Consider the following 26,556-nt stretch of genomic DNA (forward strand, 5'->3'; position numbering starts at 1 on the left):
CCAACCAGCAGACCAGGCTGCCCAGAGCCACATCCAGCCTGGCCTTGAACGCCTCCAGGGATGGGGCATCCACAGCCTCCTTGGGCAACCTGTTCCAGTGCGTCACCACCCTCTGTGTGAAAAACTTCCTCCTAATATCTAACCAAAACCTCTCCTGTCTCAGTTTAAAACCATTCCACCTTGTCCTACCACTATCCACCCTTATAAACAGCCATTCCCCCACCTGTTTATATGCTCCCTTCAAGTATTGGAAGGCCACAGTAAGGTCTTCCTAGATTGCAGTCTTGTTCCAGTGATTGTATACAAGAGTAGTAAGAACTCTGTATTTGATAAGAAGAGGAATGAGAACCTGAAAAGAAACAATTTGGGAGATGCGCAAGATAGAAAGAGAGCTATGATGTTCTAAGGGAGGGGAGACCTAAGGAATATGCATGTGGTTGTAATCATGCCAAAGCATGGGTGAAGTATGACAGAAGTGTAATGTTTTTAAACTATATCAGGGAAGAGGTCAATGATGAAATCCCAAGTGGCTATAGCAACTGGAATGGCCCCAGTAGTGGAATGAAAAGATACCTATTACACTAAACTGAAGTGTGTGTTTAATTGAAGAAAAGGAGCAGTAGAAACGAGCAGTGAGATTTGTTCTGCCTAACTTAGGCCATCTAAGAGTTAGACTTCAGTTAAAACTGATCATCCTGTCTCACTGTATAGCCAATATGGACACATGATAACTTTAAGAGGAGAATTGATCTTGTGTATTTCTTACAGTTATCTTAAATGGAATGAGTCACCCCAAAGACATGCACAGCTCTTGAACAACTAGTTCTAACCTGGAAAGGCTCAAGTTAAATGAGATTAATCAGTCACCACTGCAAATGTATATGGGAAAGCTTAGAAAAGAGAGAGTATAGTAGCATCTGGGGAGGCAAAAGGAGTAATCATTAATATTGGAAAGTAAAGCATGGTTAGTATTTTTAAAGGAAAGTGTTAGAAGTGAGCAAGACACTAAACAGAAATTAGGAGGGTGAAAGTGGGCAATAGGGTGATGAAAGGATAGGACAGAGTCATGAGATAAGAGAAGTACTAAATTGAGGGGATTTGGTGAGACAATTCTGTTTGTGAGGGTATAAAGGAAGATGGTGTAGGAAAGGTTGGAAAGAAAGTCTGAAGGGAAAAAAAAGGAAGAACACAACATTCAGTGTTTTTGGTTTGGTTTTTTGTTTTAAATTAGCTGTTCTACTGAAAGTATGAAGCGCTACTGTTCCATGTTATATGTAAGCGGATCTTTGCTTGCAATTGAACTTTTCCATTCATAATAGTAGTTTGCCAAAATCAATCATAAGAGAAGAACAATGTACAGCAGTATATTCCACCTACAGCAAACAGTGCTGTACATGCCTGTTTTTAACCATATGCCTATTTTGACAAATTTTTAGGCAAAGATAACCTTTCTTAGCATTCCCTCAGTTTTCACGGTTGAAAAGTGAATGTTTTATGAGGATTGAACAAAATATTAAGCTAAGTAAAGGAAAGTCGATAGAAAAAGAACTGATGCATTTCATTGCATAGTGGTATATGGTTTACTCTTATTTGAAATATTTGAAATAGTGAACCCTCCCTTCTGCAATGCAGAAAGAAAAGTAATTCAGAGAATTCTTAGAAATTGAAATACTGTCTTAAGAGATTTAGAAGATGGTTATTATTTGCTATAGAAATGTAAGAAACTAAAATTAGTCATAATGAGGATTGGTAAGAAAACAAAGTGATACAAAATGAAGATTAGAATAAACCAGGTAGATTTAAAACCTCTATTTGATTTGTATTGAAAACAATATATGGCTTCTGGAATTACAGTAAACTCACAACATCTTTTCTAAGCAAATTAATTTTGTCCCTTAAAGCATATGGTTTATCAAACTCATTGTCATGGCTCATCCTTGAGTTGCAAGTTGTTGGAAGGTTTTCTAGATTGTATCTAGCAAGCTGCAAAATGATCAAGCCTAACAAAAAATATATTTGTTAAATTCTTGAGGGGCTTTATGGCTACTGGCACTCTGAGACATAGTGCTGCTGATAAAAAGCAAAGACTAAGGACAGATGTTTTCTGCCTACTACTGCTTTCCTTTCATGGTACATTTGAGGTAGATGATACTCATCAATTCTAGCTGAGTCTGGCCACTTGTCAGATTTAGTTAGGCCATGGGAATGCAAGTAGTTCTTCTTGTACCATTTTACAGAGCAGGATTAGGTGGCTTTTCAGTCACCTTTGTATTTTTTCACTGATAGAAATAAACTTCAGTACAATCTCTGCAACTCTTTATGTAGAGCCGTGCACTCTCTGAAGACGTTTGCATGATAGTTACAGGAAATACCACCTTCATCTATGATTGATTAAAACAGCTTAAGGCATGAGAATGTCTCAAAGGACACCCTATTATAAATGTATGGCCAGCTGCTTTGGGGGTGATGTTGTAGCACTGAAGATCATCTAAGAAGACAAGATAATTCAAGCTCAGCTGAGTTCTGACCACAACGAATGCTTCATTGTTCAACTGAGTGTCTGAGTGTCTCACTGAAATACATGTCACTCAGAGCAGAGTTTTATGCAAAGACTGAAGGCCAGTAAAAAGACCACAAAAGAGTGAAGTCCAATGACTGAAAAAAAAAAACATGTAGCTGCCCTGAATATCTTGCAGTACGGGTCCATTTCTACTAGTCTTGTTTTTGCAGCAGTTCTGGTCTCTGGCATTAATACAGCCAGGATAGAATGACAGTTTTTGAGTTTGGTTGCTGACAGAGCTTCTTTTCAGTTTTAATTCAAAAATACAATGGAGGGTATTTGAACAGAAGGAGCTATTCATGCAGTAATACCAGCATCTTGCTTACCAGCTTTGCCTAACCTGAGATTTGTGCTGACTCACACAAAACTATCATTGAGGAAGAATACAGTAAAGTGTTGTAATTCTCCTTTGGCGAAACCAGTTAATTCACCCTAAGGGTACTAGAATGTTTGCACAGACTTATTTTGAGATTCCCCCAATTGGTTCATCCTCGTGCTTTCACATAGCTTGCTGTATTTGCCATCTCCCTTGGACCTTAGCAGAGATTGTTTAGGCAAAAGCTAGACATCTGGCAACTGCTGGCAACTTCTCACCTCTTCTCTCAAGGCGGTGGTTAGATATATGTGGGTTGGCTGGGTCTTTGTGACTGCCTGTGACAGGGAAGGGATGAGGTTCCTCAAGTATCTCTACATAATGAAAGAAGACAGAGAGCCCTGGCAAAGGGTCTTGTCCCTTGCTTTCCATATCTTTATACAGTCCTAGCTATGCTTTTTGCCTCCTCCTCACTCTTAATGAGGGAGCAAACCAGTTAGCTAAAAACAGATCTTCCTAATACGTGCTGTTTCTGTTACAGATGTTATATATGGAAAAACATTATTTTTCCACACAATTTGCTATTATGTACCCAAGAAAGCTTTCCTTGTGATAACTACAGACACTGGATAAACCATCCTGCTTTTTTCCTGCGTTCTTCCACAAGCACTGTACCTCTGCTTGGCAGAGATCCACAGTCTCATTCATGCTTGTTGCTATGGTATTGTGATCCAGTTTACCTATACCAGGTCTGCCTGTGAGGCAGTGTGGTGACAGTGCTGAATGCAGAATATGCTCAGCTAAGTTTGGTCATTTTAATTATACTTTGATTTGGACATCTGACCACGATCAAATCTCAGCTATTTGGGTTAAATCCAAACATGAGGCTAATCTGTATCTAGAATTTTATTTCCTGCCTTGGCCCATGCAGCATTTCAGAAGAGATTGCGGCCAGGTCAACCTGATCTATCATTAACCAAGTGTGTCCTGTCTGATGTCACAGGAGAGAACAGCTTAGTATCACACTAAGAGAATGGTGCCTGTAAGCAAGTCTTGAGCTTAAGCCCTATTACACCGTATGCTCTCTGGATACAGCCCAGCACTGCAGCTCCACCTCTTTCATGTGATCCAGTGTTTCGGATTAGCATCTGTCACATAACCAGATCCACAGGATGTCTTGTTGAACTTCTTGAGTAGTCTTGGAAAAACAAACTGTTCATCTCCTTAAGCCTTTAGGGAGTCAGCTACCTATTTACCGCTCTTGTGGTGAAGTAAGTATTTGGGAGGTGAAAGAGATCATGGCAGCAGAGCATGTCTTCACATGACCAAATTACGCCCATAAAAACTGCCACTGCAATTTAGAGCATGGAGTATTTTCCAGATATCTCACGGTTAATACTGTGGAATGTTCTGGCTGTGTTTGTAGTCACAAACGTAGGATGGAAACCCAGTCCATAATTTTCTACCCACTGCTTATAAATGTTGTATGTTCATAATGCGGGTTTTTCTTTTTCCTTCCTGTTGTCTTGATTGTTGTTGACTCAGAGTTGGGGTAGGATGTTATTTTTAATCTTATTACACCATTTGAGTTTTTTTCTTTCTTTCTGTGTGCCTTTTTTTTTTTCCAGAGTTACTTTTACAATGATGACACTTTTAACTTCAACTACGCCCAAGCCAAAGCTTCCATGGGCCTTTTTAGTGAAGCTGAAGAGGTATGGTTTTACTTTCTTTAAAAAGCAATAGAAATGTTTCCCTCATACTCCGGTTTTCTTCCTTTTTTTCTTCTTTTTTTTTTTCCATCTACATCTTCATTTTAGTTGAAAATAATTAGAATGTATGGAACATTCGTAAAGGAACTGAAACTCACAGTGAACACTATTCAGATAAGATTATCTTGCTAATCTTGTAATGCGATGTATATGGAGAGTCATGCTGCTTGTGGTGCATCACAAGAGTGCTTGCAGCTCTCTCTAATTGATCAAAGAATGCCTTCTTAATCAGATTTCCTACACTTGTCTGGGATCTCAGGCAGTCCTATTGTTCGGATTGACTAGAGCATGCTGAGTAAAAGACACTGAATAGTTAAGAGCTGCTAGGTGTCCCTAGAAATTTGTGTTAAAAAAAAACATGCAACAACAACAGAAAAAACATTTTCTTCCTTGGGGAGATGTGGGAGGAGAAGAGGAACTATCACTATCTTACAAAGCAGCATCCAGATGCAGCTGGAAGAGATTAACTTCTACATGCAGCATTTTTTGTGTCTATGTGCAGTAGAAACTTAATTACAACTAAAATATGCAGAAGCAAATAGCTATTATGAAGATGGAAGCTATGTTTTCCACAAGGCTATTAGAATACAAACTAGAAAAAAAAACAAATAGTCTGAAGTGGATGATACAGGTTTTGTTTTGTTTTGTTTTTAGGTTTTCTCCTTTCTAATTTTTTTTAACTCTACGAGTCTCTTCACAACAGAGCTCTTTATTTCTGTGGAACTCACAATTCCAGTCCATACATCTGCTCCTACAAAGATATTTTGATTTTTTTTTTTTTTTTTTTTGGCCAGAAGCATCCCAAGTATAGTCACAGATATACCTGCAAAGAGGCATACATAGTTGTGTTTTTTTTTTTCTGTGAATAGAGCCAGAGTACATCTTAAAATGCCTCACTTCTCCCACACACACCCATTTAGATGCAGACTGTAATAAGCCTGTGTTTTCACAGTAAGTTACAAAAGACTAATGTTTTGCCTCAGAACCTTATTGAAACTAAAAGGGTAAGAAATGGCTTATTGCTCACCTAAAATGAACTCTGACACATATGAGGAAGAAAGACTCATATATATATATAGTGAAACTTCTGGTATTTCAGGATGATGCTAATTAAATTGCATGCATTGCTTTCTAAACAAACAAGTTCCAAATACTTTTTCCCACAGGCCCTGTGTTCCTTTGTGCTCTTTGAGTTTCATGGCCACTTACCGGCGCTTGTTCAGAGCAGTCCACACCCTCTGCACAGCTTGGCACTTTGAAGCTGCAACAGTCCCTTGATAAGCATTGCACTGTTTCTGTCCTCCACCTACCCAACATAGCAATATGCCCCTGCACTACAGTTGCAAACTCAGAGTCTTCTCGTGAAGCCATTGTTGTATGGCTTAAACCTTACCTGCATGTTGAAACTAGGCAGGTCTGCCTTATGTTTGTTTAAAAGTACGTGCATATATATAATCTTTTATTTTCCTTCTTCCTGCAGGTGTTCCTTTTGATCCAGAGTGAGAAGATAAAGAATGATTTTGTTTACCTTAGCTGGCTGGCTCGCTGCTGTGAGTCACTTTACTCTCAACATTACTCTCAACAGAATACAGATCCTCCTCTATTGCATCAGTCTTGGCAATCCGCTTTCCTAATTGAATGTAATGTTGTAGGTGGATTCAGGACTTGAAAAGTGAAAAGCTGATTGTGCACTCATTATAGTGTGGGTGGTTATTGCACCTTTCATGTGTCTGACTTCATTAAGGAGTTACAGTTTCAATGCTGTTATGGTTCCATCAATGCAGTTTTGTCCTAACCAGCAAACCTTTTTCTTCTCAGTTGTCTACTAAGTTGCTTGAGTGAGGATTTCCTGTCCTGAAAGACTGGATTAAAATTGTAAAATGTTCAGAGTAAAACATAAAATAGAAGCAGCAATACTGGGTCAGGCACAAGGGTCTGTACAATTTCAGTTTTAGTGGGAGTACTTCTGTGGCTAAGGGAATTCATGCTTGTTCAGTAGACTGTGTTCATCCCTTTGATTTTGTGCTACAGTAGTTCTCTGACATACCTCTGGAAGTGCAGTACTCTGAATGTGCAAACTTTTCTACAAGAAGTAGAATTAACACTATAGTATCAACTACAAATTTTGTGGCAATTTCATAAAAGTTGCTATTTATTCCCAGGTGTGCCTCAGCATTCTGAATTCCTCCTGAAGTTTCAGTAGAGGTGCTATATTCTTCTTATCTATCTTAAAATTTTCATTTTTCATTCCAAACAGCTTCTAGAATTTTTTGCAGAAGGAACTGTTCATTGATGAGTATACTGATCTTCTTGTGTCAAGTTTATAAATTACTATTATATATTTCTGGAAAACAGCTGCTATGGAAATTACAGAGCATCCTAATTTGTTCATGTCAGAGTATGATTAGGTCCTGAGTCATACACAATTCAATCCTGAAATATCTCCAAAGGGGAGAAAGCACTAGAGGTGCATCTTTTTTGGAAGCTAGACAATATTTTTTTGTTTAAGGTTGTTGCACCATTTACATCAAATTCTTCCTGAAGAGGAGGTAAAAAGCCATTGAATGAGCACAGTAGTCCATTTCTCCAGGTAGATGGGTTTGTATGTGGAAATTAAGTGCTGGCTGTTTGCTGTTGCGTGTGTTATCCAGAGCTGATGAAACTGTTATACTGCTTCCTAAATAAGAACTGTCCATAAATCCTGAGTTTTTATATTGGCTGTTTATTGTTGATGATTCCCACTCATTCTACCTGCAACATATGTATTGGCACAGTGGGAACAAATGTGAAAAGCTGAATGGTCCCTCTTTTGAAAAAGCATGAGAGTTCTCCATGGACAGGCAACCATCTACTCTGTGAGTAGCTGATAAGACACGAAAAAAGAAAGAAATACTTATTTCCTTTTCTTTTCTCCCAGTACTCAAATGTGTCTGGAAGTAACAGTATGAGCCTCACATTAACAGCATGGCCCTTATCTTCATAAGATCAATTTTTAGAATTCTTTCTATTCAAGTTGTGCTAGTAGATGGTTTCACTAGCTGAGGTGGAAGATTCTGTTTCTTTTATTTCAAATTGTGTATTAACAGTTATGCTTGAAACCCAATGAAAATTTCCAGTTACAAATTAAAATTTAAAACTAGGATGAAATCTCAGGCATTTGGACACATTTTTTTTTCTAGTAGATGCATAATGACACGTTTTATTATGCCTGTAGGCTATAGCAGCTTTTATTTTATTCTACCAGTCCTTTGGTTTTCCATGAACTGTGGGAATTCATTGTTTAGATTGAGGTGGGCACCAATTATCAAAGACCTTATTTCAGCACCAATTAAAATCTTCATGTGCATAAGAACACAAAACCCTAAATTGCAACATCTAAATTGATTGCCCAGTTAATTGTCCTGCATAAAAACCTTCTATAATGCTTTCTGTTCTGTTGCTTATTCGCTTCGGAAATCATACGAGCTGTGCTTGTTGCTATACCTGTGAAATACAAAGTGAGATGTATACTCCATAATTATTAGTGTTCTCTGATGAATTGCTGTTATCACTAGGAAGGCAGAAGATAAGGATGCATTTCCCTTCCCAACTTCATGCTCACAGGGTGAGGCATGCATTCACATTGAGAAAGAAATTCAGAAGCATTTATTCCACCTTTTCACTTAGTATTGTGCATGGCATATACTTCTAATGATCCCATGTTTTTGTCATTATGACAGATATTATGAATAAGAAACCACAGTTGGCCTGGAAGCTCTATCTGAAGATGGAGACCTCAGGGGAGTCCTTTAACCTATTGCAGCTCATTGCAAATGATTGCTACAAAGTGAGTCTTCTTTTTTTTAAAAAAAAAAAAAGTTGGATCAGAGCTTTTCCATGATTCTGCATCTCGGTGCCTTAGAACTCAGTGTACAGAATGTTAATTAGGCAATTGCATTAACAGCCTTTTTTTTTTTTTACTACTTCTCATCCTTGTCATTAGTATTGAACTTCCACTTATACCAGGGGTATGGTTATTAATGCAGATAAATTGGCAAGGCTTAGTCAGCATTTTAACCTATGGGTCTTCTTGGTAGATAATCCAGTAATGAAAATACCAGCAAACTACTGCATGATCTACTGATATCAGTAGTTTATTCCACAATTTCTAGTTCATAAAATGATATGTTAGTAGTGAAGAGAACACAGGAAGCTGATTACAATTCTGTCTCAATTCCTAATATCTAATTCTTTCCATGGTGTTTCTACAAAAGGAGACTTAGCTCGGATTCAAGTTTGATCCTGTTCTTCAAAATGTGTAATAGAAAAGTGGGCTTTGTCTGCAGGATGAACGTAGAGATGTAAAGACCTACTGGTTTGAGAGGATTGTAAATGGTGCTACAGAAGAAAGAAAAAATGATCTGTGATTGGAAAATAGAATAGTTCACTGCTTTAAGAAGGCAGATGTAAGAAAAGTAGAACAGATGCAATTCTTGAGGAACTGGTTCAATGGAGACTCCTAATTTAAGTGAATGAACAAGAGTTAGTTGCTATTAGTGTAGGCTTATTAGAAATACAGTGACCAAACTTGCCATCATAGAGGACAGTGAACTGAGTCTTGTTGAAAACCTCTCAAAAATTCTCAGTTCAGCCAAGCTTTCCAAAGAGCAGCAATACCTGCATAGTCTCTATAACATTCTTTTTTGCAGTTTTCTTTCATCTGACAAAGTAAAATTTCTCAAAATCCTAAACAACTCATAACTGTAAATCAGAAAATCTACCTTGTGATCTTGAAAGTGTTCCTCTAAAACAGAAAGGATCCTCTCTTAACGCATCTTTTTACTATTTCATTCACCATAGAATGGCTTAGATAGAAGGGACCTTAATGATCATCTTGTTCCAACCTAGCTGCCGTGGGCAGGGCTGCGACCCACCAGCTCAGGCTGCCCAGGGCCCCAGCCAGCCTGGACTTGAATGCTTCCAGGGATGGGACATCCACAGCTTCTCTGGGAAGCCTGTGCCAGTGCCTCACCATTCTCTGAGTAAAGAATTTCTGCCTAACACCTAACCTAAATCTCCTCTCTTTTAGTTAAAATCCATTCCCCCTTGTCCTATCACTATCAGAGCATGTAAAAAGTCAGTCTCCCTCCTGCTTCTAAGCTCCCCTCAAGTACTGGACACAAACCCTCAAGTACCTCCCCACAGTGAGGTGTCCATGCATCCTTCTCTTCTCCAGGCTAAACAAGCCATCTTCCTCAATCTTTCTTCATAAGAGAGATGTTCCAACCTTCTGAGCATCTTTGTGGCCCATCCTGAGTGCAGCACTTTGCACTTGGCCTTGTGGTATGGGACCATAGAGTCATAGAATCGCGAAGGTTGGAAAAGACCCACAGGATCATCCAGTCCAACCTTTCGCCCATCACCGATGGTTCTCACTAAACCATGTCCCTCAACACAACATCCAAACGTTCTTTGAACGCCTCGAAGGTCGGTGACTCCACCACCTCTCTGGGCAGCCCATTCCAGTGCCTGACCACCCTTTCAGAGTAGTAGTATTTCCTAACGTCCAGTCTGAACCTTCCCTGGTGCAGCTTGAAGCCATTCCCTCTAGTCCTATCACTAGTCACATGAGAGAAGAGGCCAACCCCCAGCTCACTACAACCTCCCTTCAGGTAGTTATAGAGAGCAATAAGGTCTCCCCTGAGCCTCCTCCTGTCTAGACTGAACAATCTTAGCTCCTTCAGCCGCTCTTCATAAGGCCTGCGCTCCAGATCCCTCACCAGCTTTGTTGCCCTTCTCTGGACACGCTGCAGAGCCTCAATGACTTTCTTACAGCGAGGGGCATGTCTAAAACCATGTCAAAGGCCTTGCGCAAGAACAGGGAGACATCACTTCCCTTCTTTTGTCTACCAGTGCTGTCACTCCATCATAGAAGGCCACCAGATTGGTCAGGCACTATCTGCTCTTTTTCGCTCAAACAGGTGGTTGTCACCTTTGGCATCTCCCCTGGCTTCAATTTATCAAAACAAGTTGACAATCATATCTTATGTAAAATCTGTCTCTAGGCCATATTCTCACTTTTATCAGTTGATTACTTTGACTAAATTCTTCTCAAAACCATATTGCATACTACAGGAGAGGCAGCTCCATGCTTTGGATTTACCTAGAGCTCTTAAAAACTGCCTAAATTTTTTCAGGGTATTTATGGCTACATATGGCCACAAATGACCAAGGAATTTCATTTCAAAGGCTATGTAATTAATGCAGTATTATAACTTGTCTTTCTATAATATTAGCTATGTCCACTTCTCCCACTAATTGGCAATTGCAATATATTGTTGAGTTAATGTAGCATTCTCCAGTTGTTTCTGAAATATTATATTATACTGGAAGTCTGCAAACAGCATCATAGCTGTAACTTAAGAAGCAGTCCTGCAAGGCTTCATTCAACAGAATGCTGAAAGAACATGGTTTAGCAACGCTAACAGCTATGTGAGACCAGATAGGTATAGCTAGATGCCCCACTGCTGTCTGTTTTGATAGCAGTTACTAGAGAAATCTAGCATGCAAGATTTTTGGCTAATTTCTTGCTTATTTTTAATGGAATAGACAATTTTATCCATTCATATAGGAAGTAGAACAGAATTTGGAAGAATTGAAGCAATGCTTGCTTTTATGTGAGGTAGAAATAGGACTTTAAATTGGTATCTGCTTAATGGAACTACATCAGATGCCACTTTGGAGAGATGGCTATTCAGTGTATTCTGAGCTGAGATGTCTGTTTATACTCACCATCTTTATTCCCATTCATTTAAGTGTTTGCCAGTCACCTGTGGTTAACATTACCATGTACCTGAAGAAAAGGGAATTATTACTCTTTCTACAGTACCTATACTTCTCTAAGTATCCCACTGTAACTCCCACAGCCTGCATCTGCTGAGAAAAAAAGGACAGGCTTCCAGCCACCAAAGGATGGGAGGTTGTGCTCTGTTTATCTTCCATGTTCTCCTCTTGGAAGATGCTAGCCACAAACAACATTGCTACTCAGGCTTGCTAAAGTGAAAAATATTTGCAGTCATAGATAAGGTTCACATGAGTTATAATGACTTGACAAGCTGCAATTACTGCAGTCGCTCCTTTATTATTGACTGCTATCAACCAACTTGCTTCTTGTTCCCGCTTACAAGTAGAGTCTAAAGCAGAAAAGATAGGGTACGTAGTCAGTTTTCCTATGCTTAAGAAAATTTTGGTGTATAGAGTCACCAAATCTTAATTCATACTGTACACAATTCACTGTAACAGTGAAATGTAAAATTTAGCTCTGAGTTTAACCCAAAACACATACAGATCCACCTCTGTGACCATCTCTAGGTGAGAAAAACAGGTTGTGTTTTAAATGTTAGGACTATTTTCGACTAGTGGTGGTTGGACTTGATTAATTTAGAGGTCTTTTTCAACCTTAATGATTTTATTATTCTAATTTGATTTGATGTTGTATCAAGGACTTTGGTACAGTAGATATTACTGTATATAGGGCAACTCATAGTTTAAAGTTAATGCTGATTTGGTGGGGAAAAGTAAAAGCGGGTAAGAAGTTCTGTTAGCTTTTGTTAAATGTATATGATAAAAAGAACAGTGCTGATCATGACCAATTAATAGAAGCTCACAGTGTAGTCTATATTTTCAAAGACATGTAGCAATAATGTTAATACCATGCGTTTCCCTACATAGAACTAAAATGTACCTGTTCTGTCACTTGCTGCCAGAAGAAAAATGGGAGAATAAATGCACATTGCTTCTATGGCTTACTGTTGATTTCAGAAACTGAACTCAAAATTTTTAATCCTCTTCTGAAAGATGGTCATATAGTCAGGAATATGCAGTGATTCTCTTCTTATGCAGATGCGTCAGTTTTATTACGCAGCCAAAGCATTTGATGTCCTGGAGAGACTGGACAGTAATCCTGAATTCTGGGAAGGCAAGAGAGGTGCTTGTGTTGGTGTCTTTCAAATGATCTTAGCTGGCCGAGAAGCAAAGTAAGTATTCTTTGTTGTATTGGAATTTTTTTCACAATTCTCCTATTTCCAATTAGCTATAAGCTAAAATCTTTATCTTAGTTTTGAGAGCAGTTATTTATTCCAAATACTTATCGACCTGTCGGAGAATAGAAACTCTGGCCAGTGGTTCCATATACAACACTCAGTTTGAATTGCATCTTCCACAACAACAGTTAGAAAATATGTGGTAGAGAATGTCTTATCAGTGAATGCCGTGAATTTCAGGCAACCGAAATACATTGGTCATTATAATGGTAAGAGCTAAGTTCTATATGTAACATGTTTGTGTCCTGAGGGAAAAGACCTCATTTCATGTTGATGGCCTAAGAATGGAAAACTGCCCCATGACAGTTTAAGGTTCACAGAAAGAAATAAGGGAGCACTTACTCAGCACTTGAGGAAGGATGTGGTTTCTCCAAACAGTGACTAATGAGAGACTGCTAAAATTTGCTAAACTTTACTTTCTGAAAACTGACTGTCAAAGATACTTATTTGATGAAAGCTTAAAGGAAACGATGTGTGTTATTGATAGTTTTGCTTTTGGTCCATTTCACTGAATGGAAGAAAGAGAGAGAGCAGTGAGGCTGTATTTAAGAACTGTTCCCTTGTGAACATTCTGCTGTGTTGCCAGATGTCCATTCTCCCCTGGCCAAAGTTGCCATTTTGTACGTGACTGGAAGGTGTGTATCTTGGCTTCTACACACTCCTTGTATTCCCTTCTCTGCTGGAATAATCTCATTAACCAGTACACCCTTCAAGTGTCCTTTTGGCAAGTGCTGCAGTAGATGCAGTAGAATATTCATAGCTTGCCTGTTTTACTTTATGCGCACAAGTTCTTGTTGTAAAGCAGCTAGCAAACTGCAGTTTCATACTGGTTTGTCCTATTGGTAATGTTTGTTTCCATGCTATTTATGTATTAGTAAGTTGTAAGGTGCTTTGGTAGTATTAAACTAGATGTTGCCCTACGCAGACTAGCAAGTAAGTAGCATTAAAGAAAAATGCTTTGTTTTGTTCCGGAGAACTATTTTGCAACGGTAGGGATTTATATATGAAAAGTCTCTCCCTGCTGCAACTGCACACAAGACTTTGTTTTTTTTTTCCCTTAGTATTTAAACTATTGTGCATTCTTGCCTCTCTGCCTATTAACCATCTTGTTCAAAACAGTTTGGGCAGGAGAGCTTGTTTATTTTATCAGGTTATTCTTACCCACATTTAAATCTTTGCTTTTCACCTTTGTAGAGAGACCCTGCGGGAAGTACTGCATCTCCTGAGAAGCACTGGTAATTCTCAAGTAGAATACATCATCCGCATCATGAAAAAGTGGGCCAAGGAGAACCGAGTCCCTGTCTAAGCCAGAGCCACAAAATGAACAGGGTCAGTCACTGTTTTCTGTGTGACTGTAATACGTGGGGTTTGGTTTCTCCCATGCATTCTGGGTATTTCCTTCTTTCCAGGACTTTCAGACATGAAGCAGGTTGACCGAGCTGAGCAACAGTATCGTTCAGTGAGACTGCAAAATGGCCAGTGATTTGGGGGCTTTTGTTTGTTTGTTTTTGGTTTTGATTTTTTGTTGTTGTTGTAGTTTGGTTTTGTTTTTGTTCATTAAAGCATTACTGGTATTTTTTTCTGTCGCATAAATCTGTCCTCCTTCTAAGTTTCTCAGTTCTTTGTTGTAATTCCAACTGTCCACCAGTCAAAGCACTCCTCAGATTTCTCTGCATGAGTTATTGGGGTGCTTTGTGGTTTTTTCAATAAGTATTCTGGCCTCTGGAGAAGAATTATTTGTTAAATGACTGAGATGAGTTTTATTCAGCAAGTGATGGAATGAGGTGGGTAGAGAGGATGACTGTGACAACCAAAATAGGATGTCAGAGAACATGTAAAGAGTTCTATATATTACCTGCCTAGGGTAAAATACAAACTATATTCTAAACACTGTCCTTTTCTGGATAAATCGTCTCTTTTACTTATATCTGAAAGACTTGTTATCTCTCTTAACACTAATTCTGAAATGAGGGTTAATCAGTCCCAAATGCCAAGACTCAAATTGGCTTATTTGCTCTCTAGGTTAGTAACAAAGCATGATGGTGGCATCTATTCCACTGCATGCAGGTTTGACTGACCTGAGTGCTTAATCTTGCTTTGTTGATGCTTGAAAGACCCAGAGCTGAATCTTTTGAATAAATTTGCTTCAGCACTTACTACCCTAGTTGCAAATAAATTTATTATACTTTTGAGGTAATTACTCTAATGGGGAGAACGTGATTCTAAAAGAAGACAATAGTTGTAACACAGAAATGTATTATATGGTTTGCAGTGAAAAACATTTGTATATTATTTGTAAAAGTAAAATTTACGATTTGTAAATTTGTAAAATACTTCTGAAGTATTTTTGTATCTTTTTTTTGGAGGGAGGGGAGTCTGAATGTGGTATTCACTGCTGTCTGTGCTTTGATTAAAGCTCTTAATTGAATCTACAGTTGAATGTTGGTCTGCGTTGCTTCATGCTGAAGGAATTGAAATAGTATATTCATTTAGCTGTGAAAAAGGATAGATCTATGTCTGGTTGTTAAATGTATGTTCAATAGTCATTCACGGACAAGCCAGTGGCCTTGGCCCTGATTTTGAAGCTGAATATTAGGAGGCTGGTTTTCTATGAAACATACATGGTTCTTGGCCATATAACATCAGTGTTTTTTACCCCTTTAGGCAAAAACTGTGGTTATGGTCATTCAGATATCTGGAAATACATTGATCGTTGTGGTTATTTGCATTTACTTGGAATCTAGAGAACAGATAAGCAACAATGATAAAGGCTTTCAGCAGGGTCAGTGGCAACAATACACTGATTCAAAAGAGAAGGCGTGAAAGGAGCATGAAGTATTTTCACTGAAAGCAGTTACAAAACAAATTTCACTTGGAAAAGGCATTTTTGTCTGCCCTCCCAATTTAATTAACTTGGAAACAGATCAGGAATACTACTATAAGTCTTGGTACAAAGCTTCAAAAAATCATGTTGGTGGCTTTGTAGCAGATGTTAAATGCATCCAATTACTCCCTTTATTGAAGGTTAACCTGCAGGAGAGCTGAAGAGCATCCAAATCCATTGCAGACCATTTTACATGTTGGATGAAACTTCTGAAGGGAGTGCGCTACCATTGCAGCATATGGCTCAGGGACTCATTTTAAATTCTTTGTCTGTGATCAGTGGAGAAGTTTTTGAAAATGTTGCTTTTGTTCACTATAGCTACAAAGTCATATTTAATATGCTAAAGAATGTGGTTTTTAGCACAGTACATTTTATTGACTGATAAAATTTATCATTTAAGTTGTAAAGAACTGGGGACTGCAGGCTTTTGCCTTGTGTGGTGACAAAATAGGACAATACATTAAGGTATTGTCCTAGCACTTAAAAGTACCATTAATGGAACAGAAATGTAGGTACTACTAAAATGCAGAAGAAAGGTGCTGAAATACTTTACTACAGAAGTACGTTCAAGAACAAAAATGTGATAGAAGTTGCCTCAGTTGATATAGACAGAGAATAGAAAACATCTAAAGCTGTTTCTCTAGTAGTTACCAGAACTTTATCTCTGCCCATTTCCAAATTCCCTGAACTGTAGGAATTTAAGGAGTCACTAAATAGGAAAGCTGGGAGCAAAAGGAGATGTGCAGAAAAAGCAACAACAAAGGGGACCTACATAGAACTAGCAGGCAGTGAAGAATGTGTGTGCAGTCAGGGAAACTGGTAAGTTTAATGGGTCAGTAATAAGTGAACATAAAATTGAAAACAGCTGTAGTTCAGATAATGTAGTTGAAGAGTGAGTAAGTCAAAAAGAAATGGTTGCATCATTAGAATTACAAGGAAGAATGTGGAAAATATAGCTATTTCTTTATACTCTCAGTAACCATCTCATTATGGAAAATATGATATAGAGAGTGGACAGAAGGTACAGCGTTAGCAATCACAGCATTAACATCTATAGAGAAAAATAAAACATTGTAACTGCTTTCAGTTGGGCGCTGACCCATTCCTGATAAATAAAGATTATGATCATAAGCTTGATAATACCTCAACATTTATGCCAGTAACATCCAAGTATTCTACAGGGGAGGACAGCTGTGCTTTGTATTACTGCAGTTATAGTGTAGTTATAGAGGGTTGCTGGGTGTCAGTCAGTGGGGAGTTGGTTGGTGGGTAGTTGTGTTGTTGCTAGGTGTGGGTTTTCAGGTAGAGAGTAATTGCATTGTGGCTATATATGTATGTATATAACTATATATATTGTTATCATTGCATTTTTGTTTCCATTTTCCTTTTCTGTCTTAGTAAATAGCTTTCATCTCATCTCACAAGTTCTATTTTGTTTCCAGTTCTCCCACTTGGGAGGCAGTGAGTGCAGGGCCATGTGGTGCTGAGCTGCTGCCAGGTTATACCACAACATCTTCATACTGCATGGTAGCAAATTTCATCTGCTAATCCTTGTATTGAATCCCATAACTTGACTTTCCATGAAAATATTTGCCAGCAATGTTGTCAGTAAGAACTAACCTTTGTACAAGTTTTTGTATGTGTATCCTCAAATATAGGAAATACGTGTTTTTATCTAAGTCAGGATGATCACCCTTGAAGCTGCTGAAGTGAATGTGTGGAGGAACTCTTAATCTCAGTGCAACAACTAGAAAAGATAGACGTTTTTCTTGAGAAAACACATAGTTAATGAGCATGTCTAGCTAGCCTGCAGGTAGGGAAATCAGCCGTATCTCTAGCTGACCAGTTGTAGGCTGAAGGCTGTATAGGGGTAGTGATCAAGTGATTAAAAAAAATGTATAAAAAAGCATCTACTGCAAGCTTTGTGGGAGACCATCTAGCACCCAGACTTGTACAACTCTGCAATAGATCAGTATCTCCTCTCTGTGTGAAATTGGCTTACTGCACTCTGGGTAACAAATCTGCCTTTCAGACAACAGTAATGCTTAAAGGTAGAACATTTTCCTTTGCAATTTGTTTAAATGGTTAAATCATGTTAAATCACGCTCTTCTAAAAACTGCACCTTGATTCTAAATTCAGCTTGTTTGTCCTCATTCTCTAGTATTTTGCTCTTCCAGTGTTCACATGTGCTATGTTAAATAGTCTGGCATTCTGTGTTTTGGCGGGATTTTTGTTAATTTATTTTCCCCCCTTTTTAGGTATGCATAGACTGCAGGCCAGTTTTCCCCATATTAAAGAGGTCATCTCTTTTAAGGATATTTTCCAGCCTGGAAAAGTGGCAATGAGTTTGTCAACTTTCTTTCTTTTTTTTTTTTTTTAGTGGTGTTGTGGCACTTCGTTTATCACTGCATGAGATATTGGAATATGTTCTTTCATACTGCTGCTCACTGTTCTCCTAAATTGTACTCAAAAATTGTATTCACACTTTTTTGCCATATTAGCCTTCTCCACTCACTTAAGGTATGCCTTGCTGATTCTGTATTACTGTATTCTTTTAAATGAGTTACATGACATTAGTAATGCCTGAATTGCTTTTGTCTAACTGCTGCACAGCTAAACTTGTAAGAGATCCATGCCATTAGTCATGTATCTTCACATTCATTCTTTATTACACTAATTTTACAGCATTCTAGAAAAGCTGATAGATACAAAGTCCCATTGGTTAAGGCTGCTTGCAGAATTTGATAGGTATTACTCGTTTTCTTTGCACTCAACCACAAAAAAAAATCTTCCTTTCAAGTTTTGTAGGTACTAAAGTTTTGTTTTCGTTTTGAACAGGTAAAGCAGGTATTTGACATCTCTGGGCAATGGTCAGATCCTAAATTCCCTATAGGACTTGCTTAATTGTTAAATTATACTACCATCTATTTGTGGATTCAAAAATAAGAGTCTATCTTTTGTAAAAGTTTCAACTTCTGAGAAAACTCAGTTTATTCTTCAAGTAAAAAGAGAACTTCTGCTTCAGATCATATTTGTACACTATTGTGCTTAACTGTTCCACATTATTCTTCAAGATAATTAAAAATAACAAATACAGTGAAATAAGTAATGATCTTTAAAATGCTTTTACAACTCTTCAAGAACTGGAACTTAGCATATTTCCTGTCAAAATAATGTACAGGTTATATACAGCTACACAAATACAGCTGAATCTTAACTGAAAAGTGGGATAGTGCCTATGTCATCATCTCCAAGTTGAACTTGTATGGACCTAGTAGTTGTATGCCTGTTTTGGAGTCCTCAAACCACACTTAAGCTGCCCCTTAACTACAGAAAAGTGATGAGCCTCAGACCTCACCATCTGTTCCTTGATCACAATAAGCAACTTTCAAGTGGTCAGTTCTGTGAAAAACCACACACAACAATGCAGAATTACATGGTATGCAATAACATTCTAACAATACATGTAATAACGTAGAGATGGCTTAAGTCATCCAGAAAAGAAGTGTGCTTCAGATCCAGCAGTTACATTCAACACTGTAATGCTACAGCTCTGAATTTCTTAGCTAATTTTTTGTTTCTTAAGAATGATGGGATCGTTATGCATGTCTGCTTCAAAGCTGCTGGTAATCTTCTTGCCTCTCACCAGTGGGTGTACACTCAGGTTGAGGCCATTACATGGTTAGCCATTATGTGATGAAGCACAATGTCTTTTTTGAGCCAGTCAAATAATTAATTTAATGTGACGTAAATGTCATATCTATATGTGATAGCTCTTTCTAAGAAAACTTCATAAAAATTAAATTACAAAATCTGTTATACCAGGTCTTAAACTGACATATTCCTGGTACTGATGGTAATCACAGTAATAGTATTCTATAAGTTAAATCATACTTTTGTCTGACTCATTCATGACGTCACAAGTTCTGAACTTGAGTCATTGCTAAACAGACTGGGAATAATTCAGTTATATAAAACTATCATGGTTTTCCCCACTACTTAAAGTCAGAAGAGCTGTTTTCAGGTCAGAGCAAAACCATTTCCAAGGCCAGTTTTACATGATTTTGCACTCAATTCAACTAGCTGTTCTCAAAGAGGTCCTGCTGCTGCATCCACTTTTCATTTCTTCATGCTCTCCTTCCCTATCAAGTGTTTTCCCTTCCCATTGAGCCGCTATCATGTGACTTACAGCACAGTCATAAAGTTTTCCACGTATCTCCTCCTCCCCTCACCCCACCTCCGAACACTGCTTGCCTTGCCCTACTTCCTGGGAACATTCACTGTTTGTTCTGATTTGTGAAATATGCTAAGTCCTATGGATAACTCCAAATGAGAACGACACTGCGAAGTAAACTTAAAATCTCTTAAAACCATGACAAAGTAGTCAGATAAGTACTCAGCGTAAGTTACATCTGACTGTATAATTACTTATCAATGTAAGGAGGAATACTGTTAAGGCCAGGAAAATGACATTTGAAATGTAGCTTGTTTTCACAAGCATTTCTGGTATGTAGCTGCCTCTCTGCTCTTAAACTTCTCACTCTATTGCCGTTGTTCCAATATTCTAAAAAGCCTTTAAATTTCACACATCTTCTCAAAATACAGCTTGAGGTGGTAAGAAAACAGACTTCAATAAAATTCCATTTGTCCGTTTAAATTATTCATGTATGGAAAATCACTTTTCACAAGTAATTTTTCAGATGCTATTTTTAATGCTGTGGCAACTCAAAAGCAGCTTTGTGTTGAATCTGCAAGCTTGGTATGTCGTTAATTCCCACGGATGAATATGTGCTTTGCTTTTTGAATGCAATTTGGCTTGGAAATAAAATCATGGAAGTATGAAAATGCTGAACCACGCATGCAAAGAATACTTCTGGCTTGTATGAATGTTAAAAATGCGGTAATTTGTTTATGCAATCATCCTCAGCTGTCTGCGATAATGTGCACTTATTTAGATGCAGAATTTGATGTAAGGCAAAGCAGTTTCCGAAGTGCTGAGAGGCACCAAAAGAGGTGGTGAGGATGTTGGAATTTCTGTAAAACCAGTCTGAAAGCCAAAGGAGAAACTAGAGAAGACGCAAAATCCTCCAAGGTCACAGCCAAATATTACTTCCTATGTCAAACAATTCCTAGAAGGTTGCTTTGTGATCTACACAGAATATATGACATTCTGATTTTTGGGAGGGTGAACGTCGATTGATAGTTGTCTCCAGAACAGTGACCATACTTTTAAAACAACGTTCTACAATATTTATATATTACAATATTTTATAAATGAAACACTTTCTGATAATGAAATATTAATATTTCACAAGAACAGGAAAATATAATGCTGGTGAGTGGGCAAGGCCAGGCTGCCTGTGGTCTGACTGGGTCCACTTCTGTGGGCACTGTGAGAGTATTTGTCTCATCCTAGGTCAGCGCTTAGAAGAGCAAATCTATGGCACGTTAGCTTTCCTATTGCTGGGAATTACTTCCAAAGCCTTTTACCTCATTAAACAATATTACTACTGCTTTGAGTGTACAACCACCATTCCAGCTGAGAATTCTACGAAAAGCCAATTTTTCTTATTCACTTTACAGGTGGGTGCTGTAGCTACTTAAAATAGTGACTCATAGGTACTTGTGTGTTTTTAATTACTACTGAAAGAACAGAACCAGCAGACAATAACAGAAGGTAAAACAATTACCTGACTCCAAAGTTTCAGCCAGGCTGGTAATCTTCCGCTGCCTCCAGGGGGCTGGCCTGATGGAACAGGCTTTTCACTGCAGATAAGTATCCCATTCAGCAAGCATCTTTAACACTGGAGGGGGGGGGGGGGGGGTCGATGAGACAACTCTGAGCACATAATCCCTCTCAATCTCTGTAAATATGTAGGTGTTTTTACACCGTGAAATGAGCAGGTATGAATCATGAAAGACTTAGTGCTATTAAGGAAATCTATTAAGGAAATCTTTTTTCTGAAAGCAGCATATTTTTTAAAGATGAAAGGTGCTTGCTTGTTCTAGCAAGGAATTTTAACAGCAGAAGCAGAAACAATTATTAAGTATTACATTAAAAAAATAAGAACATTTCTCATGTTACATCTTACAATGCTAGCTAGAATTGACTTTGCTACTGTTATCTGAGGAAAAAAAATAGCAGCTTTTGCTTGGTAAAAACACACTTAAGAGCTGATGTTTAATATTAGGTAGAAAACTTAATATTTCACCACCTCTTCAGGAGGAGTTTGCTCTTCCTCATCCAAGATACAGTTCTTTGTTTTCTCTCTTTTTTTCTTCCTAACGTGGTTCATGCTGCTATTCCATGTAAATTCAGCTTTTGAAGCTTTCAATTTTCTCTGAAGTTCCTCTAAGTTAGTGATCTTTTTTCTGTTGTTTTTTTTTTTAATTAGCTAACTTTATTACAATATTCTGTAGATAATAAAAATTACAAATCATACAGCAGTAGTGTCAGTTTGCAGTTCACCTTGAGAAATTACATGTGAGCAGTACAGACAATCAGTGTAGGAAGGACTCCCCCTTTGACTGGTTGGGAAAACCACACCGCTATTTACATGTGGGCCTGTAAATCCTGTTGTTCTTCTAACTTGAAGACTTGCCCTGGTGAGATAAATGCCAACATTATGTTTTCATCAGAGAATCACAGAATCTTTTGAGTTGGAAGGGACCCTTAGAGGCCATACGGTCCAACCTCCCAGCAATGAAAAGGGACACCCACAGCTCCATCATGGTGCTCAGAGCACCTCCAGCCTGACCTTGGCTGTCTCCAGGGACGGGGCATCCACCACCTCTCTGGGCAACCTGTGCCACTGCCTCACTACCGTTACTGTAAAAAACTTCCTTATATCCAGTCTAAATTGCCCCTCTTTTAGTTTGAAACCATTTCCCCTTGTCCTTTCACAAGTGACCCTAATAGAGTCTGTTCCCTTTTTTGATTCTTTCTGCCCCCATTTAGATACTGAAAGGCCACTCTCAGGTCTCCCCAGAGCCTTCTCTTCCCCAGCTCTCTCAGCCTGTCCTCACAGGAAGGTGTTCCATCCCTTGGATCATTTACATGGTCCTCCTCTGGATGCACTCCAACAAGCCTGTCTCTCCTGGACATCTGGACACAGCACACAAGGTTGAGATCTCACAAGGGCAGAGCAAAGGGGCAGGATCACCTCCCTCTTCTGCTGACCATGCTCCTTTTGATGCAGCCCAGGACACAGTTGGCTTTCTGGACTGTGAGGGCACACTGGTGGTTCATGTCCAGCTGCCAAGTACCCCCAGGTCCTTTTTGGTACGGCTGTGCTTGATCCTTACATCCCCCAGCTTGTACTCATAGTGAGGGTTGCCATGATCCAAGGGCAGACCTTGCACTTGGTTTCGTTGAACCTCATGAGGTTCACTTAGGCCCACTGCTCAAGGCTGTCCAGGTCTGTCTGGATGGCATTACCCATCCCTCGGGTGTGTCAGTCACACCACACAGCTTGGCAAAATCCACAAGTGCTAAGGGTGCACTAAATCCCACTGTCAATGTCACTGATGATGACCATCTACCTAACAGATAGCCAGTGCTGCTCTGGTACAGAAGACAGTTGTAAAAGACCATTATGGATGGCAGGAAATGGATGTATCTAAATCCAAGTCTAAAGGAAAAGATCGTCTTCAGGGTGAGGCCTCTAGCTCAAGGAGCAGTTTGAATGTAGCCTTTTGAATACCTTTTGAATGTAAGCTGTTGCTACTTTAAAAGGAAAACAAAAGCCCCATTGCCAATGAAAATTTGAATTTTTGACTTTGTTCAAAGTTTTTCTTAAAGTTCTTGAAAGATTTAGTGTCTCACAGGCTCAAACTTTCATTCTCCAAGAAGTAAGGTTTGACTAGTTCACGGGGAGCAATATACCAATGCATGGGATAAAGTTCACCACTATTGCTCGGCCTTGAAGTTGTGACAAGTTCCCTTGTAAAGCATTTCCTAATTACCTAAAGCCAATGAGCTTTTTGTAACCCTCAACATCTGGTATTCATCCACCCGCCTACTGTTCTTCTAAAGTACTGTTTACCTCACTAAATAAGAGAACTTCTGACCTTTTAGAAGTGTGGTATCTGGTAACAACTCTGAACATATATGCCTGAGTCCTGCCTGGCAGAATTAAATAGGATTTCTCTTCTAAAGGAGAGAAAGCTTGAGGTATGTTCTGTGGGATTTTTGTATTTTTAATTATTTCAGTAGGTCTTGACAAACTTGCATAGAATTCTCTCTGTCCCAGTGTGAGCATTCATAGCACTCATCTGGTGCAAATTTTGCAATATTCCAATGTTGCCACCATCAATTCCAACGCATTGAAACCAATACTCATTTCTGTGCACAAGTCTCTAGATGTAATCCACCGATTCACACTTTATTCCAGTGCCTGCTACGCTTGGATCTGCTGCCAAGGTTCTTTATGATTTAGTTCAAGATATTAAGATCTAGAGCAAGCTTGCTTTGGTAATTTCACTTTAAATTCAAACATCCAGAACCACTATTTGTCTAGTCATATAAACAAATGTTCAGCCTCATAAAAAAGAGGTGTGCTCCAAGATGCTCAGATGTTAGATGAAATAGGTCTCTGAGGATTTATTTATCTAGCTAATCTCCCAAAGACAGGAAAAAGAGAGGAGAATATAAATGAAACAGTGAGTATCCACAAAAACCTTATATGTGAGAAAGGCTGCTACTTCTATAAAAGTCTGCAATGTCTTAACTTAGAATAGATGGCTGCCTGCTGCTTCCAAGAAGTAGCACTATTTTCCTCTGTAACCCTATCGAAGGTCAGATCAATTATTGCTATCTTTTTTTAAAAAGAAAAGCACGTTACAAATCTGATGAAGATGTGGTTTCAAGTGTATCTACACAATAATCAACAGAATTTTAAGTACTGGTTCCAGATAGCTTGCAAGTTTCATTTTCTTGTAGAGTACATGTCCTACATTCATTACGTCTGAATATGTATCTTACAGGACTGAAAGTCAGAATCAACTTTTAAGTTGGATTCTTCCAGTGCACAGCTCATCTTCACCTCTTTCCAAGAATATGTGCAAGCATTACCTATGAACACTGTTATATTCCTGTTACTACACTGCACTTCAAGCTCTCATCTCCCCTACTGGAATTGGAAACAAGTATACAGCAGAGTCACAAAAGAACCCAAGATTTCCCAGTTACACTTCTGTTTGCTCAGCACTAAACTGCTCTTTTAACAAGGAAAGGTCTCCTTCTACCATCACAAGGCTTAATAGCACAGACTATGTAGAAACTCTGATGAAGACTAGAATCTGCAGAGCAGGATCTGCAGGTCTGGAGCTTAGTGACACTGAGTCCAGCAGTACTTATTGTGTGCCTCATCTGATAAATGTACAAAACAAGAGATTAGGTGGTATTTACAAATAATTTTATGATGTTGAAAGCTGAAGTGTATGTGAGGAATACCTATGCCAAGCTTGCTAGCTCATCAAACCATAGAATTTCCTGAGCTGGAAGGGACTCATAAGGATTGAATCCGACCCCTTGTGACCCAAAAATCAGACCCTATGTAGGAGAGCATTCTTCTTAAACTCCAACAGCTCGGGGCCATGACCACTGCGTTGGGCAGACCTGTTCCATGCCCACCACCCTCAGGTGCAGACCCTGTCCCTGACCCCCAGCTGCCCGTCCCCTGACACAGCTCCATGCCGTTCCCTCGGGCACTGTCGCTGTCACTGAGAGCAGAGCTCAGTGCTGCCCCTCCGCTCCCTGTGAGGAACTGCAGCCGCCATGAGGCACCTCAGCTCCTCTGCTCTGTGCTGAGCAAACCCAGGGACTTCAGTCACTCCTCATACATCTTCCCCTCTGGATCCTTCACCACCGTTGTAGACCTAGTTGTACTGGAACATGAAAGGTTTTAAGATAAAAGAAATCTCTACTATAATGTTCAACAAAGCCTTTCAGAAGGACTTCAGGGCAATGTTCCCTAGACCTGGTCATGCACTCCATGATTTCCTGCTGCAAGTAAGATTCTGGAGCATTCCCCATTTCCTTTAGTGAAACCACAGGGTTCAGGAACACCATTCCAGTTTTGTGAATATTCTCTGCAGCATAGAGTAGACAAGTCAAAAAACTTCATATGCAGGGAGATGAAAACATAAAAGAGCTGTGCTGAAGGCAGATTGGAAAGTGGGGTAATGGGCTGTGTGTAGAATGGCTTGTTGTAATATTCAAAATAGATACACAGATTACAGTCTTCTTGCATAACATGAGTGCATTTTAAATTAAAGGAGGAACACAGCTGCCTCAGAAACACTGAAGCCAAGGAAGAACAAAAGATGGTAACATCTTCCTCCTGCCTGCTCCAGTGCAGGTGAAGATACATTATGGAGATGCTCATGGTTTCCTGAGATTCCACAGTGCTTTCTTTGTCGGCATATCCCTGCCTGGCAGTGCCAGCATCAGTCTGTCAGGTAGGCGGTGGCAGACTGAGGCACCCTGCTCGCAGGCAGCTCCAGCTCCTGGAAGTATGCTGCTCACACCCTGCCTTCTTCGTGTGTGCGGAGAGCAGTTCTTCTCACCAACCTACTGCCACCAGAACCTCACACAGCGAAAGGGTCCTCATAGGACCACCTCACAGCCAGGGCAGGACCTCAAGGTGGTCAGCTCCTCAAGGAGCCATTTCGGGCCGCAAGCAGGCCCAGGCCCATCGGCGGTGGGGGCCTCCTCCACGGATAGCACAGATCGCACCTCACCCCGTCCCGCGCTGCCCCTCCTCTCCCCTCTCCCTTCCCGCCTCAGCGGGGCCTCCCCTCAGGGCGGCCGCTCCCCTCCCGCGCGCGCGTTCCCCGAGCGCCAACGGTCCGGCGCGAGGCGGGGGGTGGGGATGGCAGCGGTTCGGCCGCCATTGCCCCGCGCGGCGCGACGCGTGCGGGCGGCCCCTTTAAGGCTCCGACGGCG

At 39.5% G+C, this 26,556-nt stretch overlaps 1 protein-coding gene across 4 annotated transcripts in view; it reads left to right on the top strand.

The window, feature by feature from the left end:
• TTC26 (tetratricopeptide repeat domain 26) overlaps nucleotides 1-15,157 on the top strand; it is a 46,101-nt gene extending 30,944 nt beyond the window's left edge. For 2 of the 4 annotated variants that reach the window (XM_004937683.5, XM_040668532.2), the window contains 5 exons: nucleotides 4,502-4,585; nucleotides 6,123-6,192; nucleotides 8,362-8,468; nucleotides 12,524-12,657; nucleotides 13,918-15,157. In XM_004937683.5, coding sequence (XP_004937740.1) covers nucleotides 4,502-4,585; nucleotides 6,123-6,192; nucleotides 8,362-8,468; nucleotides 12,524-12,657; nucleotides 13,918-14,029 — 507 coding nt within the window. In that variant the 3' untranslated portion in view covers nucleotides 14,030-15,157. Of the gene's footprint in view, nucleotides 1-4,501; nucleotides 4,586-6,122; nucleotides 6,193-8,361; nucleotides 8,469-12,523; nucleotides 12,658-13,917 lie in introns of those variants that run through there. The other 2 variants (XM_416208.8, XR_003077675.3) reach the window with 2 other exon arrangements.
• The last annotated feature ends 11,399 nt before the right edge of the window (nucleotides 15,158-26,556 follow it).

The sequence above is a fragment of the Gallus gallus genome, chromosome 1, assembly GCF_016699485.2.
Source record: "Gallus gallus isolate bGalGal1 chromosome 1, bGalGal1.mat.broiler.GRCg7b, whole genome shotgun sequence".
Classification (NCBI taxonomy): domain Eukaryota; kingdom Metazoa; phylum Chordata; class Aves; order Galliformes; family Phasianidae; genus Gallus; species Gallus gallus.